The sequence below is a fragment of the Salmo salar genome, chromosome 04 (assembly GCF_965601325.2).
Source record: "Salmo salar chromosome 04, fSalSal1, whole genome shotgun sequence".
Taxonomy (NCBI): Eukaryota; Metazoa; Chordata; class Actinopteri; order Salmoniformes; family Salmonidae; genus Salmo; species Salmo salar.
In genome coordinates, this window is record NC_138294.1 from 50,593,019 (window position 1) to 50,610,943 (window position 17,925).

At 44.0% G+C, this 17,925-nt stretch overlaps 1 protein-coding gene across 1 annotated transcript; it reads left to right on the forward strand.

The window, feature by feature from the left end:
- The first annotated feature begins 13,143 nt into the window (after window positions 1-13,143).
- LOC106603257 (fibroblast growth factor 18) lies at window positions 13,144-17,124 on the forward strand. The gene is made up of 5 exons (XM_082973812.1): window positions 13,144-13,208; window positions 13,298-13,337; window positions 13,440-13,617; window positions 15,678-15,784; window positions 16,108-17,124. The coding sequence occupies exons 1-5, from the start codon at window positions 13,144-13,146 to the stop codon at window positions 16,393-16,395; spliced, it is 678 nt and encodes a 225-aa protein (XP_082829938.1). The 3' UTR covers window positions 16,396-17,124.
- The last annotated feature ends 801 nt before the right edge of the window (window positions 17,125-17,925 follow it).

Genomic DNA, 17,925 nt, shown 5'->3' on the forward strand with positions numbered 1-17,925 from the left:
ACCATAGGCTAATCTTTCGCACTAATCAAATGCAGCGACCGTGTTATTTAGCCCAATTTCTACGGGACGGGGGGCTAAAATGATAGGCTATCATAGTTTAGTTGAATTAAACTAATTTCTCTCTCTTGAAGGTTACAAAATAGCATTAATGCCTGGTTCATGCGACATATCGCATGCTTTAATATTTCAAAAAGTGTCTTACCCATTTTGGGGTTACAAATGGTTGTTTATTTGATCCTCCGTTTGTCAAATAGATCTACTGCAGTAGTTTCATTCAAAATAACCAATTTCAGAAGAAGAAAGTAATAGGCGAGGCTACAATCAAATCTATAGCCTTACAACGCATAGGCAAATATTTGAATAAAACCTAAACAATTTCTATTTTTAAGAGCAAATAAGTAACATCTCACTAAAATAAACGACCAAAATGTATAGTTTAAATCATAAAATAAACCGTTTTCAGTAGGCTATAGGCTAGGCTATTCCAGCTGTGCGTGTGAGTAGAGGACGTGATGGAGCTCAGTGTCTCCTCACCAGTGAGAGGCCATCCTCTCTCTCATCACTCCATCACACGCCTGCTCTAAAAACTCTCCAATCCCCTTGTTTTAAATAAGATGAAAACACAATCTGTCTACCGGAATGAAGCCACAGCAGATGGCGAGGTTTTCCGTGGGCTCGTGCTCTTTTTAATTAATGGAGTGGGGATTAGAGGGAAGTGTTCCGGGATCATTAGCGAACAGAGGAATTAAAATGTTTTGTGAGAAATAAACCCGGGGCTATCCGTGGGACGCACAGCGGTTTTCTCTGGTGCAGTTGCATTGACCTGTTTTCCACATGCCTTAAGTGCATGTTTAACGTCATTTACCCACAGCGGAAACAGAATTTAACTGCTACGCGGCGGTTGGTATCGTGACAAACACATTTACGGATAAAAAGACAAAGGGATTACCACACGCACGCACGAACACGCACACACCATTATAAAACAAATACTAAAAGTAAAGTAGGGTATCTAGCAATACATCTGGTCTTGGTCTTAATTACAGCAAATCTGTAAAGCTGCAGATGTGGTAAATACAGTAAACGGTATTTTAGATGCGTTTACCATCAGTGTTCGAACTAATCCTTTATTTTCTAAATCCTCCAGTATAACTCCGAGGATGTATGTTAGATTAAGATATAGGCCTACCTACACTAATGGCCCACCAATATCATGAAACGCACCCGATTTCTATGAATCTAATCTTTTTTATTTATAGAATTTTTCAAAAACGCTTCCAACGTTTTGCTGTCTGGTAGCGTGTTACGTGCTAGGAGATGACAAGGGATCATGATAAATGCGTGGAGGTAAAGATCGTCTCGGCGACATCTGGCGTATCAGTCAAAAAGCAGTATACCTTTGATGAAGGCGGTGGCGCTCAGAGGAATTTACAGGAGAAGATGCAAGCGGGGGATATTTCGTTAGGGTGCCTGTGAACGCCAGTAGAGGGAGACATATACTTTAGATTAGCGCCATTAGTCTGAGTCAATGGGAGGCCCCCCCTCTCTCTCTCTCTCTCTCTCTCTCTCTCTCTCTCTATCTCTCTCTCTCAGGGTGCAGAGATGGAGCATGGTGCCACAGACAGGGAATGTCAGGAATCCCAAAGGAATGTGGGCACTACCCTCACCCTCTCTCTCTCTCTCTCTCTCTCTCTCTCACACGAACAACACACGTCCAAACATTTATGGGATCAGGCATACAGGTAGGTCTACACCAACTGTCAATCAAATGTATACCTATACAAATGTCTCTTATTGAGACGTGCCTGACATAATGACAGTGGGTAAAGAGAGCGATCGACTGCAGGTCCTTATCTTTTTACATTCATCCTGTGCTGTCATGCCAAGAGACTGTGGCTGATGAGAATAACTCTGAAAAGTGAATAACTTAAAGGAGAGCCCTTGTTTAGGAGAGAGGGAGAGGCAGAGGGGAAGAGAAGGACAGTGGGTGATGGCAACAGGAGTGGGGAAGATAAAGACCAAAGGGAAAGATTATAGGAAGGAGAGAGAGAATGAAAGGAGGGGAAAGAGGGTAGCGGACGATGGGGGCAGCCACAGCACCTGTTACTCAGCTGTGTAAACTGTAGGATTCCCACAGAAAAAGGAAAGATACTGTATGGGTTTAAGCACAAACAAGGAGTGTTTGAAACTAGGCAGATAATACAGAGACGTGTATCGCACCAGATTAATTTGTGTGTGTGACATACTTCTAAAGGACCGGCATATCCTGTACAGACTGGTGTGACTTGCAGCACTACAGTCATTGTGGATGGTAGGCTACATAATGTGCAGTTCCACTGCGTCCCTCAAAGCGGCAGCACTGATGCCTACATCAGACTTTCCTGGCTGTCAGCATTGACTGTTTATTAGCTCATGTTAATACAACGTCCTGGCACTCCAACGCAAGTACAGTGTAATGACAATGTACTCTTTGACACTATTATATTCACATGAACACTGTTCAAGGCCACAGATTATTATCCAAGGACACATTCTCACCTGTCACCTGGTGTCCTCTCCCCTATTGCTATGTGCATGTTTCCTCCTCACTTTCTACCCCCCAGCTGGGAATTGTGAAATGTTGATTGAATAATACCCCCAGAAGCCTATGTTTGTGTGAAAAATGGGAATTGTGAAATATTACTTGAATAACACCCATGGTGCATAGGAGGACAATGCTCTATCTATGTACATGGAAGAAGTCTGTAAGTCCTGTGTTCAAACAAGGGCTACGTACAATTGCCCATCCAATGTCTGAGTGTGTTTCCAGTCTCAACTCTGTTTTTGTTATTTTTTTTACCCGAAAAGCTCAACTACCATCCTTCACAACTAGGCTGATATATCAACTGTGTTTACACAGCTATAACATAGTTATTAGGCCTACACATGCTGTAGTTGGACACAACAGTGAATAAATTACCGGATACATTAAAGACGTTGTATTTTCTTTTATATGCCCATATTGTATTCTGTCTATCCTTCTTCTCTCCACTCCTTTAATCTCCTCCATCCTGTCAACCCATCTTCCCTTTTCCTTGTTCTATTTTGAGCTCATTTCTGGTAAGAATATCTGCTGTGAGAACCTAGACATTACCTTTGACACAAATTCAATTCAAGTTTTGTGAATATATCCTGAAAAACTATGGTAAGTGTGTGTGTGTTGGGGACAGGAGGTTACAGAGCCTTCCTGGAGAGAGGGATGAGTGCTTACCCAGGTTGAGGGATCATAAACAATATACTGCTCAGAGCCAATGAAAGAAGAGGGGAGGGAGAGCAAGATGAAATGTGACCTTGGCATGCTGAGTGCGTGTGTGTGTGTTTGGGTGTGTGTTCCTCTAAAGTACTGACTGTTATGTATCTGTGAAATCGATTTAACCTGGTCGACCTTAGATACAGAAAATATACACACAGTCATTCTTACTTTCGTACAGTGTATTTTGTTGCACATTACCTCAGGTGGTTATGTTGAACATCTATGTAGCACTCAGTCATTCTTCTAATACATCATGCTGTGTATATAAGAGGTGAGTGTTATTTACATGTACCAATCACTCACTCATTCAACTTTTTTTCAATATTATATACCGCTAAACCGCTCCAAGTGGGATCATTTTCAATGTTAGGCTTGTTTCTGGGGAAATCTGAAACTTTTTGCATCGACTATACACAACAATTTCTTTCTCATTCATCCCTTTAACGACACAGTATCTCTGTGTGTCGGTCTGTGTTGCTATGTTCATTGCGTGGGTTGGCCTATAAAAGCGTCTCTTCTACCAAAGATCACAGCCCTGGCAGCAAAACATCCCAACACAGTCCAGCAACACAACTCCCAGAGCACAGTACAACACTAGAGGCCAACCCCACAGCAGAAGAGTACGGTACTATTTCCCAGTAGACCAAACCCACACCACCTCCTGAACACACAGGGCAACCTTCTGCAACAACACAGGCCTTCAACACAATCCCAGAGCACGGTGCAGTTTCCACTGCTCCACAGCCCAGCAGCACTGCACTACTTCCTCTACTGGGCGGGTGCCAGCGGCCCTTAGCCAATCACGTTGTGGCTCTAATAAGATATGACTGACAGGAGGCCTCTTTATGCCAAGACCCAACAGGGTCAGGGAATTCAAGCTGGATAGACGTCCCTGTCTGAATGTTAAACACATTTTCCACAAAGCTAAAAGAAACTCTACCATTTATTAGCAATTCATGCATCTTTTCCGTCTCCTTTTCGTTTGAAGTCACTCCAACAGATAAATAGCAAAAAGCAAGTCAAATCTTTCCATTACATTGAGTTGTGAACCTGTAATAGGTTGGTTTAGATCAGTCCGGTTTATTTCTCTTGTCATGGTCATGCAGAGGCAAACGCACGATTCCGCACTTTGATTTCATAACATATCTCCTACCACGGGGGTTTAAATTCTCTCGCAATAACCAATTTATCCTTCATCTACTGCTGCTCCTCTAGTCCAGGAGTGCCAGAGTGTGAGTGAGTGAGTGAGTGAGTGTGTGTGTGTGCGTGTGTGTGCGTGTGTGATTCAACCAGTTAGACTGATTCAATCAGTCAGAATGAAAAAGTTGGTCAAGCCAATAAATAGATGTATTTAAGCACAAGCAAGGAGTGTTTGAAACTAGGCAGGTAATACAGACGTGTATCGCACCAGATTAATCAGGCAAATTAAGTCCATCTCTTTCAGCCCAATGTCTCCCCTGTCTCCTTATACCTCATTATCTCTATCTCACTTGTTCAGCTCACCCTTTCACTCGCTGCTGCTAATCTATTCCAGAGGAAAGGCTACCATGGAAAACGCATAACAAGTGCACATACTTCTCCTCTTGCCAAGAGCGAAATAACACCAAGAAGGGAAAATGAGAGTGGGGCACAGACAGAAAGGGTGGGAGAGAGAGATATTGTTTATCCTAACTCAAAGTGAGATCTTTTGTTGTGGTGGGACCTGTCTTATATTAGACGTCTGAACTCCCTTCAAAGTCTGGAAAGACAGAGGGTGAGCCAAGACCAACTGCTTGTGCGCATGTCTGAGAGAGAGAGAGAACGAGCGGAGGGGAAGAGGGCACCCTGATATACTGAGCATGCTGATATACACTGAGTGTAGAAAACATTAGGAACACCTTCCTAATATTGAGTTGCACCCCCTTTTGCTCTCAGAACAGCCTCAATTCGTCGGGGCATAGATTCTACAAGGTGTTGAAAGCGTTCCACAGGAATGCTGGCCCATGTTGACTCCAATTCTTCCCACAGTTGTGTCAAGCTGGCTGGATGTCCTTTGGTTGTTGGACCATTCTTGATACACACAGGAAACTGTTGACTGTGAAAAACCCAGCAGCGTTGCAGTTCTTGACACACTCGATCTGGGGTGCCTGGCACCTACTACCATACCCCGTTCAAAGGCACTAAAATATTTTGTTTTGCCCATTCCCCTTCTGAATGGCACATATATACAATCCATGTCTCGATTGTCGCAATATTTGAAAATCCTTCTTTAACCTGTCTCCTCCCCTTAATCTACACTGGTTGAAGTGGATTTAACAGGTGACATCAATAAGGGATCATAGCTTTCACCTGGATTCACCTGGTCAGTGTATGTCATGGAAATGTTTTGTACACTCAGTGTAGATTGATATTGAACATATGCAGCTACTGATATGGACATCTTACAAGACACCTACAGACACAAGCAAAACATAAAACTACTACAAGAAAGATACTACTCAGTCTGACATATATGCATCATGTACATTAGTCTGAGGTAACACAGTGGAAAACAATGGCTTACACTCTGTAACAGAAAAAAACGAGTATTCATCTTTCTTTGTACCGTGGAGATGAAGCCTGTTTAAAATGGGTCCAGTTTTCCATTGTTTTTTTTTTCTTCCGTATTTCAACATTTCAGAAATAACAGTGTCTGGGGTGTGGCACCTCTACTGAATAGACAAAGAGACAGACATAGAGAGGGCGAGACAAGAGAAAAAAGTATCATTTGTTTGTCGAGACAAAAGGTTATCCAATCACAGTACAGGTGTCAGGTAAAGCATGACAGCCCAAATGAGAGAAGACAGAAAGTGTGTTGGTGGTGCCAGGCCCAAAACTGTGAATAGGTTCAGCCCGACCCAGGCCCAGCTAGGCCAAGCAGCCTCATATGGAACCTGTTAACGAGACCATGAGTCTCTCACAGCACTCTTACATTGCTGCACTTAGTTCATTGGCACATTTTGGCTAGTGGTGATGGTGACTAGTGGAGATGGAGGCTAGTGGTGATGGAGGCTAGTGGAGATGGAGGCTAGTGGAGATGGAGGCTAGTGGTGATGGAGGCTAGTGGAGATGGAGGCTAGTGGTCATGGAGGCTAGTGGAGATGGAGGCTAGTGGTGATGGTGACTAGTGGAGATGGAGGCTAGTGGAGATGGAGGCTAGTGGTGATGGAGGCTAGTGGTGATGGTGACTAGTGGAGATGGAGGCTAGTGGAGATGTAGGCTAGTGGTGATGGAGGCAAGTGGAGATGGAGGCTAGTGGTGATGGAGGCTAGTGGTGATGGTGGCTAGTGGTGATGGAGGTTGGTGGTGATGGTGGCTAGTGGTGATGGAGGTTGGTGGTGATTGAGGCTAGTGGTGATGGAGGCTAGTGGTGATAGAGGCCAGTGGTGATGGTGGCTAGTGGTGATGGTGGCTAGTGGTGATGGAGGTTGGTGGTGATGGTGGCTAGTGGTGATGGAGGTTGGTGGTGATGGTGGCTAGTGGTGATGGAGGCTAGTGGTGATAGAGGCTAGTGGTGAAGGAGGCTAGTGGTGATCCACAGATGACGCAATCTCAATCGCACTCCACACTGCCCTTTCCCACCTCGACAAAAGGAACACCTATGTGAGAATGCTGTTCATTGACTACAGCTCAGCGTTCAACACCATAGTGCCTACGAAGCTCATCACTAAGCTAAGGACTCAGGGACTAAACACCTCCCTCTACAACTGGATCCTGTACTTCCTGATGGGCCGCCCCCAGGTGGTAAGGCTAGGCAACAACACGTCTGCCACGCTGATCCTCAACACTGGGGCCACTCAGGGGTGTGTACTTAGTCCCCTCCTGTACTCCCTGTTCACCCACGACTGCGTGGCCAAGCACGACTCCAACACCATCATCAAGTTTGCTAACGACACAGCAGTGGTAGGACTGATCACCGACAACAATGAGACAGCCTATAGGAAGGAGGTCAGAGAACTGGCAGTGTGGTGCCAGAACCACAACCTCTCCCTCAATGTGAGCAAGACAAAGGAGCGGATCGTGGACTACAGGAAAAGGCAGGCCGAACAAGTCTCCATTAACATCAATGGGGCTGTAGTGGAGCAGGTGCAGAGTTTCAAGTTCCTTGGTGTCCACATCACCAACGAACTATCATGGTCCAAACACACCAAGACAGTCGTGAAGCGGGAACGACAAAACCTTTTCCCCTCAGGAGACTGAAAAGATTTGGCATTGGTCCCCAGATCCTCAAAAAGTTCTACAGCTGCACCATCGAGAGCATCCTGACTGGTTGCATCACCCCCTGGTATGGAAACTGCTCGGCATCTGACCGTAAGGCGCTACAGAGGGTAGTGCCTACGGCCCAGTACATCACTGGGGCCAAGCTTCCAGCAATCCAGGACCTATATAATAGGCAGTGTCAGAGGAAAGCCCATAAAATTGTCAGAGACTCCAGTCACCCAAGTCATAGACTGTTTTCTCTGCTACCGCACAGCAAGCGGTACCGGAGTGCCAAGTCTAGGACCAAAAGGCTTCTCAACAGCTTCTACCCCCAAACCACAAGACTGCTGAACAATTAATCAAATGGCCACCGGACTATTACATTGACACCCCCCCCCCCCCCCCCTATTTGTTTTGTACACTGCTGCTACCTGCTGTTTATTATCTATGCAGTCACTTCACCCCTACCTACATGTACAAATTACCTCTAACCTGTACCCCCGCACACTGACTCGGTTTTGGTACCCCCTGTATATAGCCTCATTATTGTTATGTTATTGTGTTACTTCTTACTATTTTTTACTTTAGTTTAGTTGGTAAATATTTTTCTTAACTCCTCTTGAACTGCACTATTGGTTAAGGGCTTGTAAGTAAGCATTTCACGGTAAGGTCTACACTTGTATTCGGAGCATGTGACAAATACAGTTTGATTTGATGGTGGCTAGCGGGTGCTGGTGGCTAGTGGTGATGGGCAGGGGTGGGCTAGTGGTGATGGGGCAGGGGAGGGCTAGTGGGTGGGCGTGGGTGGGCTAGTGGTGATGAAGGCTAGTGGTGGTGGTGGCTAGTGGTGGTGGTGGCTAGTGGTGATGGAGGCTAGTGATGATGGAGGCTAGTGGTGATGGTGGCTAGTGGTGATGAAGGCTAGTGGTGGTGGTGGCTAGTGGTGGTGGTGGCTAGTGGTGGCTAGTGGTGATGGAGGCTACTGATGATGGAGGCTAGTGGTGATTGAGGCTAGTGGTGATGGAGGCTAGTGGTGGTGGTGGCTAGTGGTGATGGAGGCTAGTGGTGATGGAAGCTAGTGGTGGTGGTGGCTAGTGGTGATGGTGGCTAGTGGTGATGGTGGCTAGTGGTGATGGAGGCTAGTGGTAATGGAGGATGGTGGTGGCTAGTGGTGATGGTGGCTAGTGGTGATGAAGGCTAGTGGTGGTGGTGGTGGCTAGTGGTGATGGAGGCTAGTGATGATGGAGGCTAGTGGTGATGGAGGCTAGTGGTGATGGAGGCTAGTGGTGGTGGTGGCTAGTGGTGATGGAGGCTAGTGGTGATGGAGGCTAGTGGTGGTGGTGGCTAGTGGTGGTGGTGGCTAGTGGTGATGGAGGCTAGTGGTGGTGGTGGCTAGTGGTGATGGAGGCTAGTGGTGGCTAGTAGTGGTGGTGGCTAGTGGTGGCTAGTGGTGATGGAGGCTAGTGATGATGGAGGCTAGTGGTGATGGAGGCTAGTGGTGATGGAGGCTAGTGGTGATGGAGGCTAGTGGTGGCTAGTAGGCTCAATGCCACCAAACCCTGTTAATCATAAAACGATGTGTTTCATCTGGGGGTGTCAGAAGAACATCTGATCCACATGAATCATCCCTACTGCATCCAAACTAACTAGCAAACAAATGCCTGAGGCCTAACATCTCAACAAAGTAAATGTTATCTGACAGCTAGGCCTACCCCAACGAACAGTAATTTGATGCCATATTGTAGCCTAGTTTTTTCAAGGGCAGACTCTAGGCCTATACGGTAGGTAGCCTAGCCCTATGGGGCAAATGCTCATGTCTGACAACTTGAATGTGAGGTACTGCTTACCTAAAGTTCTCTGCATAGGCTGCACTATTGCAGCAGAGCAAGATGGTTTCTCCCATGGACCCAATAATCCTAAGATTCGTACCAAATGAGACCATGGCACTGGGTATTACAAGGATAATTGAAATGACACCTACAGACAATATGCAGTAGGCATAGGCCTATTTTAGTCTGTGTAATTACACTAATGGGACCACTTTGAACATTCTGGATCTGGCAGTGCATGACGCACTCACTCATTTCACACTCAAACGCCCTGGAAAGAATGAAATGTGTAACATCAACTCTACTGACCCTGATTTGACCTCTACCTCAGGTGCCAGCTAAGGTAGTTCATCATCCTTAAAGTGAGAAAAGAAAACAGTGGATATCTGTCTGTGTGTGTGAGAGAGTGAGAGAGTGAGAGAGAGAGAGGAAGGGAGAGAGAGGGAGGGAGAGAGGGGGGTAGTAGGGGTTAGTATGGTTGGCTGACCATATGTCTGCGGTTCTGTGGTGGAGGGGAGTGAGGATCTCCCGGTGTTGTTAAACCCCTAAGAAATGTTCATTTTGGATTCTACTCTTTGCTTACATACCTTATGCACACCCACCCTCCCCCTCATTTCCAACTTTCTCATTCCCTTTCCTTTTCCATTATGTATTTCATAACCTTAACGGAACTTAAAACAAAATAACATGGCAGGACTATAGGCTACTACTATGTGTCCTCCTCTCAAACCATGAGCAGTTCTTCAATGTACCCATCATGTTTGTGTAGTGCAAATGCAATGGTAGCCTACTCACTTGACACACAGACTAGACGTAACATAGTAAACGAAAATCCAGGATGATCAAATTTGTCAGAGTGGATGGGTGGATATACAATGCGAATGTCTAGCAACCCAAAGGTTGCATGTTCAAATCTCATCACAGACAACTTTAGCATTTTAGCTAATTAACAACTTTGTAACTACTTACTACTTTTTTTAAAGCTATTTTGGAACTACTTGGCATGTTAGCTAACCCTTCCCCTAACCTTAACCCTTTAACCTAATCCTTCCCCTAATCCTAACCTTAACCATTTAACCTAACTCCTAACCCTAACCCAGTGGTGGTTCTAGACCATTTCAACTGGGGGGGCCAAGCTGGGGCCAGTTGTACTGTTAGAGGGGCCAGTTACATTACGTTATTGTTGTCATATCGTTTTCTTCACTGCATTGCAGGCATTTGCAGGCAAAAGACCATGTTCATAATCATTAGTGTTCTGCGTTGCCACTGTCTAATAACGGATGTAATCGCAAAAATTAGTTATGTAATTTTTTTTTCATACTCCACATTTAGGGGGGCCACAAGGGGGTCCTAGCTATGGTTAGGGGGGGTTAAGGTTAGGAGTTAGGTGAAAGGGTTAAGGTTAGGGAAAGGGTTAGTCACAAGGGTTAAGGTTAGGGTTAGCTAACATGCTAAGTAGTTGCAAAGTAGCTACAAATGTGTAGGTAATTGCAAAGTGGCTAGCTAAAATTGTAAAGTTGTCTGTGATGAGATTCGAAAACGCAGCCTTTGGGTTACTAGACCTTCGCGTTAAAAACGCTCCTTTTGATTTTGCCTTAAGTAACCTTCTCTTTTATATAACCATACCAAATTTAACATATTATACTATTTCCAGTGTCCCAGATTTACGTTCACTATGTTATGTCTAGTCTATGTGACCAGTCTGGATGTCTAAACCACTTTTCATTTCCTCGGTGTCTGCTAACTCACTGAGTTCTCTTAAAGTCGCATTGCCATTGCTCGATTTACTAGGTATTGCTCTGACTGACGCTTTCTGTAATCTGTTCCCCTTTCTACTCCGCCTTCGCCTCTGTCCTGCCAAATGGTCTCGTCTCCCGCGGGACACACCTATATCATCACTGGGATTACACCGGCCGCGTGCCGCCTCCCCTTCCCCGCCACTACTCCTCTCATGCCCCGATCTCACTCCCCGAATAGACTTTCCGTGATACTAGGAATTGCTGTTTTTCTGAACTACTATACGTGACAAATTAACATAGATTCTCGGACAAAGAAAAGTGATATACAGAAGAAAGGAACGAAGACAATGGGAACTAATGGACAATGGCAATACAAGTTCAACTGAGTTCTGCGTGTAAAATAAGCCTATTTTACAATTTTCTCATAGAAGCATTGTAGGCATAGCTGTAGAAACATACTAAGTAATAAAAAAAAAGAGGCAAACCTGCAAAAATCCTATTTTGCCAAACACCTGTCATGATTTCAGAGAATTGAACAAACTGGACATACCCAGCGCGCATTCGCTCGTTTTGGCTACATGATACAATTTTTGCAGAGCAAACCATTCCCCTCCGCCAGCATTCTAACCGGTGTGCTCGGCATGCTCTGCTGATGCCCGCAGGAATTATCGCAGGAGTTGTTGCCGTTCCCCAAACCCTTCTCAAACGAACGGATTACAGACAGTACCAGCTAGAGATCCTCGGTAACGGTGCCTGACTTTTGCTGGCCGGGTAGCTGCGCGGGACGAGAGATGAGTTCCCTCCTCTCTACACTAGTCATGTTGTAAGTTAAATGTGCAGTAACCCTTGATGCGCAACCTAAGGTTTTCTGGAGAGAAATGAATGGAGGTATGTGTGTGTGTGTGTGTGTGTGTGTGTGTGTCAGCGCACATGTTTCTCTTCATGCATGCTCTGACCATCAGTCCAGCGCAGCAGGTGTGGTGTTTCGTACACCGTCATATAGGGTGCATGTTCTCCTTTACCCATTGTAATAATGAAAAACTATTTTCTGAACAGCTAACTGTGAAATAGAAAAGCCATCTGTTTTTCCAATACCAAGTGGTGGTGGAATCTTGTATTTTTTTTTGATCTGTACAATTCCTCTGAGGCTGTTCCACATGGTAGCATATTGCTGTAGCATATTGCTCCTCTGGCCACTCAACCATGTCCCATGACCCAGACACCTCTTTTCACTCTCCCCAGACTGAAAGACCAGAAATTTGTCACTGACAGAATGTCTGCTAATGGGTTATGAATGAATGAGTGGATGTACAGTATGACTGTGCCTTATTAGTGTCTTTGATGGGTGTCTGTGTTTAACAGGATCATGTGATTCGTGAAGGGGATTATCAGCAATTAGCTCTTCCCCAAATTAGGGCATCCATCCACTTTAACCAAACCTAAAGCAATTCTGTCAGACGCGTTAACGAATCTTACATTTACAATGACGAATTGACCTGTTTCCCACTTTAAAGTGTCCCTGTCACCCCCATTATGACCTTGTATCTCTCAAACTTACTCTCCACTTGGTCAGATTTTTACAGAGGTTTCATCTGAGGTAACACAGAAGTAGAACAAAAGTAGTCCTCAGAGTAGAATTGGAGCCCAGACATCTGTGTGTGCTTTGGGCCAGCTGTAGGCAGCGTTCCAGGCATCCCTACATCTGGACAGCACAGGGGGTATTGGGTCCCCTAATGAGCACAAGGCCAGGGGGTACGGGAAGATATGAAAGAACACTCTCTACTGCTAACGTGTCTGCTAACGTTTCTCCTGCTCTTCCCCCTCTTTATTTAAGATGGAGTTCAGCCTTATTTGTGTGCCGTAATCCATGTATCTATGCATGTGCTGTGTGTGCTGTATTTATACAGGGAGGGATAAGAGATTGAAGTGCTTAGATAGATGGCTGGATGGATTAGTGAATATTGATATCCTGTTAGCTCATCATAGATATGAGCTGAGCTCAGCAGCTGTCCCTAGAGAGAGACAGCATGGCCACTGTCTGTTGCCGTGATGGTTTTATCTAGAAATGACCATTTTTGGAGGCATAGAGACTGGTTTAAAATTGGTGGTGGAGACAGAAAAGAGGCAGGAGTGTGGCAGACAGACTGCTTTTGTATTATTTTGGGATGCAAACATACCATATGTAATCTCAAAGCAGATCCATTCTCCCCTTCTCTCAGATCTGTCCAGGCTTTACTGGTGGTCTGCAGCCCCCTGCAGGTAAATGTGTGTATACAATTGTATCCATTATGTTTCTAACATGCCATTCTGAATAAAGGCTCTCGTTCTAACCACATGGCTGTCTGTTTTGTGGTGGTATAGGTCTTAGCTGATGACCATGTTAATTTCAGCGTATACGTGGAGAATCAGACACGGGGTCGAGACGCCATGAGTCGCCGGCAGCACAGAGTGTACCAGCTGTACAGCAGGACAAGTGGCAAACACGTGCAGGTGATGGGGAGGAGAATCAGTGCCAAGGGAGACGATGGGGATAAATATGGTAAGATATAGTACTACTACTTCCTACAATATACAGAACACTCCAATACAAAATCAGAATCAACAAGAACCAAGCAATCATTTCCTCTATGTTATCACGCCTACAGTACATGGCCCTCAAAATCATGAAGTAGCAACCGGACAGACGAGCCTATGACACACAGAGAGAAATAGAAAGATGGAGCAGCGGTTTCTGTGTGGTAGACTCAGTCCCGATATCGATAAGGTCATCGATTTCCCATTTACCCCGCTATGTTGCTTTGTTGTAGGGGGATGGAGGGAGACTAATGTTATTGATTTGGTTTGACCTCTGTATTGTGGCTACATCTATGAACTAATTGCATTTAACAATCCCCCCATCCCATCCTATGTGCTCAATTTCTATGCCCTTTCCCACATGACAAAATACTACAGTTTACTATATAATACTACAGTACTTTATGTATAATTCTGTAGTAAGCTGTACTATACTGTAGAATCCTATACTCCACACTGTAGTATCCCTTGATCATGTGTAGTACTTACTATGTAATTTTGTAGTATACTGTAGAATACTATATTTCACACTGTAATATCCCTCAATCACATATAGTACTTACTATATAATGTTGTAGTATACTGTAGAATGCTATACTACACACTGTAGTAGCCCTCGATTATGTAGTGCTTACTATATAATTCTGTAGTATAATGTAAAATACTATACTACACACTGAAGTATCCCTCAATCATGTGTGGGTCATTCCACGAAAAGGGTGCCTTTTCGTGGAAGTAGAAATTATGCACCCATATTGAATTTTGAAAAGCCTGTTATATTAAATAAAGTGCACTTTAATATAGACCAAATAGAGAATCAAGTACATCTTAAATATGAATAAAGGCTTTCTAAAGTGCCAAAATTCAGTATTTTGACACGTCCCTTCGTCAACCCTGTGCCACTTCGAGGACGATTTCAACCGACTTAATCCCCAAAATGTATCCACGTTTCACCATCATTGTAAAGGCCTAGTTATTTTTCTGCTTTGACAAAGTCATTTCTGAAGATTATTATTTATATTTATGATATTAGTGATGCATTTACATCTGTCCCTCATGTTAAGGCCAACCCTGTTATGCAAACAATTTACCCCTTTAAAATAATGGACCATTCCACCAAGTTAAATTATTCACAGCAGGTGACATCATTTGGGTCTTCTGAACAGCATGGTGGAAAAGTAAGGAAGTCTTCTCTCACTTTTTGGTCTATTTATAATTGTTTATTCATCTTTGACTGAGGTGTTCGAGCTTAACACATCAACACTGTAAGCTCAATTCATGTTAGGAAAACTAGAATTTGATTTAACTTTGATTTAACTAGGATTTTAATGCCTGAGATGGGAAAAAGTGTTTTTCCGTAAGCTAAACATAAAATATATTTTAAAGTTCATTTCTTAAAAGTTTGCATGTATCCAAAAGGCACCCATTTCGTGGAATGACCCGTGTAATACTAGTATAGAATTGTGTAGTATACTGTAGAATACTATAGTAAATACTGCAGTATTATCCACAAAAAAAACATTGTAGTAAATACTACAGTAATGTCCGCAAAAACACTAGTGTCTGCAAAAATACTACAGTTTTTTTAACTATAGTAATACTACAGTTTTTAATTTGCATATACCCCACCCATTCCCCTCCCCCATATCCCAATTTGTGCCACTCATGAGTGAGACACCTACATGCCAAGTATATACCATATATTGTGTTCCCTACAGGTTATAGAAAAGAGCAGAAGCTTTGAACCATCCATTCATACTCCAGTCTTACCTACAGTGTATTACTATTTTAGTATTTATCTAGCAAGTTTCCTCAAGAAAGCCCCCACTTCTGTGTTAAAGACGATATAACAAGCACACTCTAATGTGCATACTACAGTAAATACTACAGTAGTTCAGTGAATACTACAGTACATAAATATAGTAATACTTATACTTATAATACTTAGTATTTATACCATACTATAGCATTTTTTTCATGTGGGCTCTTACAATCTGTATTTTTGTGCATCTGTCTCTTTCCAAGCCCAGCTTGTTGTGGAGGCTGATACTTTTGGAAGTCAGGTGAGAATCCGTGGTAAAGAGACCAACTTCTACCTGTGCATGAACCGTCGAGGCAAGCTTGTGGGGAAGGTGAGACAAACACGATTCTTATTCTGACTCTCGCTACACGTTCCTGTTAATGTATACATTTAAACAACCTGGAGTTATTCACTTTGCATCTCATATTGACACTACCAGTGCTTGACTTGGGCAGGAGCTCGCTGGAGCGGAGTACCGGCACATCAACATGTCTACTGCTTGAGCTCCTGTTCCTTTTATAGAATATTATCTCAAAAGTATTGCTGAACCTCTGCACCTAAATAGAAACAGTATTGGCAGCCAAAATGAGTACCGGCACCTATTTCAGTCCAAGTCAGACACTGGAAATTATCATATATGTGTGTGTATTCCAGAAGGCTAGTAATCGCAGTGCAGACTGTGTCTTCGTTGAGATGGTGTTGGAGAACCACTACACAGCTCTGATGTCAGCACGCTATACGGGCTGGTACGTGGGCTTCACCAAGAGGGGGCGCCCCAGGAGAGGCCCTCAGACACTGCCCAACCAGCAGGACGTTCACTTCATGAAGCGCCTGCCCCCCGGGGAGCAACCCGACCTGCAGCCCTTCCGCTTCACCACGGTCAGCAAGAGAAGCAAGAAAGTGAGAGGGACCCGACCCACAGCCACTACAGCACCTACATAGTCAATGCCACACAACATACCCAAATGACTCGACAACTGTCCTTCCCTGGGTGAATTGAATGTAAGGAGTTTGCTGGGCTGAACCCAGGTAAAGACCTAACTAAGTGGTGCATAGTAGAGTATGTGCATCAAAAGACTTGGAGCTAAACAATCTGACCACATCAGGGAAGATGTTTTCCTTGCCCTTTTCTTCCCCATTCCAGAGACAGTGTTGTCTCAAAGACTGTCGAATTACAATGTACAGTGCCAACCATTCTAGTTAGGCCACAAAGACAGCTAAACTCAGTGTTTGTTTCCAGAGGCACTAAAGTTGCGCTACCAAAGACAACTGAACCATAGCGTTCAATACCAAATATTCGTGTTTTCAACATCCCAAAGACAACTGGTCAACTGTTCAGTACCAAACACCTGAACCACCAAAGGCGACTGTAACGTGTACCCAAGAGGGACAGTCAAGATTTCTTAATGCATTATTTGTATGTTTGTCTTCATATGACTTAGGAGCTACTGTTCCTGCCTATTCACTCAATACAGAAAGCTGCTGTAACATAGTAAGTACACTATCTTCAGTCTGTCTCATATGGAAATATTTAAGGAGAATTGTTGAAACTATATGCATTTTATTACCATTGTTATTATTACAATTATTTATTTAACTTGATGGGATGATAGCTGTTTTAGACCAATGGCATTGCCAAATAGAATACAAAACATATGGTCCTAAATGTTACTGGTTTGCTATATTGTGTGATACTCATTATCAATATGCTAATCCACAAATGTTTTTCTCTAAAAAGAAATGTAAATACTCCGTGATTGTGGACCATACAGGAAAAGACTCATAACCTAACCGTGACATTGTAGGCACTGGGTCATTGATGTGCCATCTAGTGGTCACTGGAAATGGGAGCATCTGCACAGACCACAGAATATGTGCCAAACCACAGTCCACTGATTTATCCCTTGGAAAACGAGCTGAGCCTAGTGACCTTCTCAATGGAATGCAGCAGCCAATACATAGAATCAAATTCTGATCAGGCTAATACACATCTCCAGTTGAAAACTGAATGGAAAATGAGCTAAAAAAACAAGCATAATCCTACACGAATAGATCTGAATGTGTTAGAGATGTATCTAGTTGTGAGCAGTGCAGCCCTTTCACAACTGGATGAAGGCCTCAACAGCCACACTCATGACCATGTCATTTCCTGCAGCTGGGATGTCTTTCCCAGGCAGGCAGCCTGTACAGCTCAGACATGTGGGCACTGTAGTACTGAGGAGGGTGGGGCAGGAGGTAGTTTCTCACTGCCCAACACCATGAAACATTTTCTTGAGAGAATGTGTGAGGAAGAGAATGGGCTGGACGTGTGTGTGGAGAGGAATGTGGGTTCCAGTGCATTACTGCATTCCTGATCACCCTTTCTGGGTACCAGCATTCCGTCTGCAGACTAACTTTGATCCTCCCCTCGATACACTACACACACACACACACTCTTTCCAAACACCAATTCAGAGTTAATAATATATCCGA

Bases quoted from the DNA above. Each gene is read 5' to 3' on its own strand.
- LOC106603257 (XM_082973812.1), top strand. From the start codon at position 13,144: ATGACCATTTTTGGAGGCATAGAGACTGGTTTAAAATTGGTGGTGGAG. The intron at 13,338-13,439 runs GTAAATGTGTGT...GTGGTGGTATAG, and splicing joins TGGTCTGCAGCCCCCTGCAG to GTCTTAGCTGATGACCATGT. The intron at 15,785-16,107 runs GTGAGACAAACA...TGTGTATTCCAG, and splicing joins GAGGCAAGCTTGTGGGGAAG to AAGGCTAGTAATCGCAGTGC.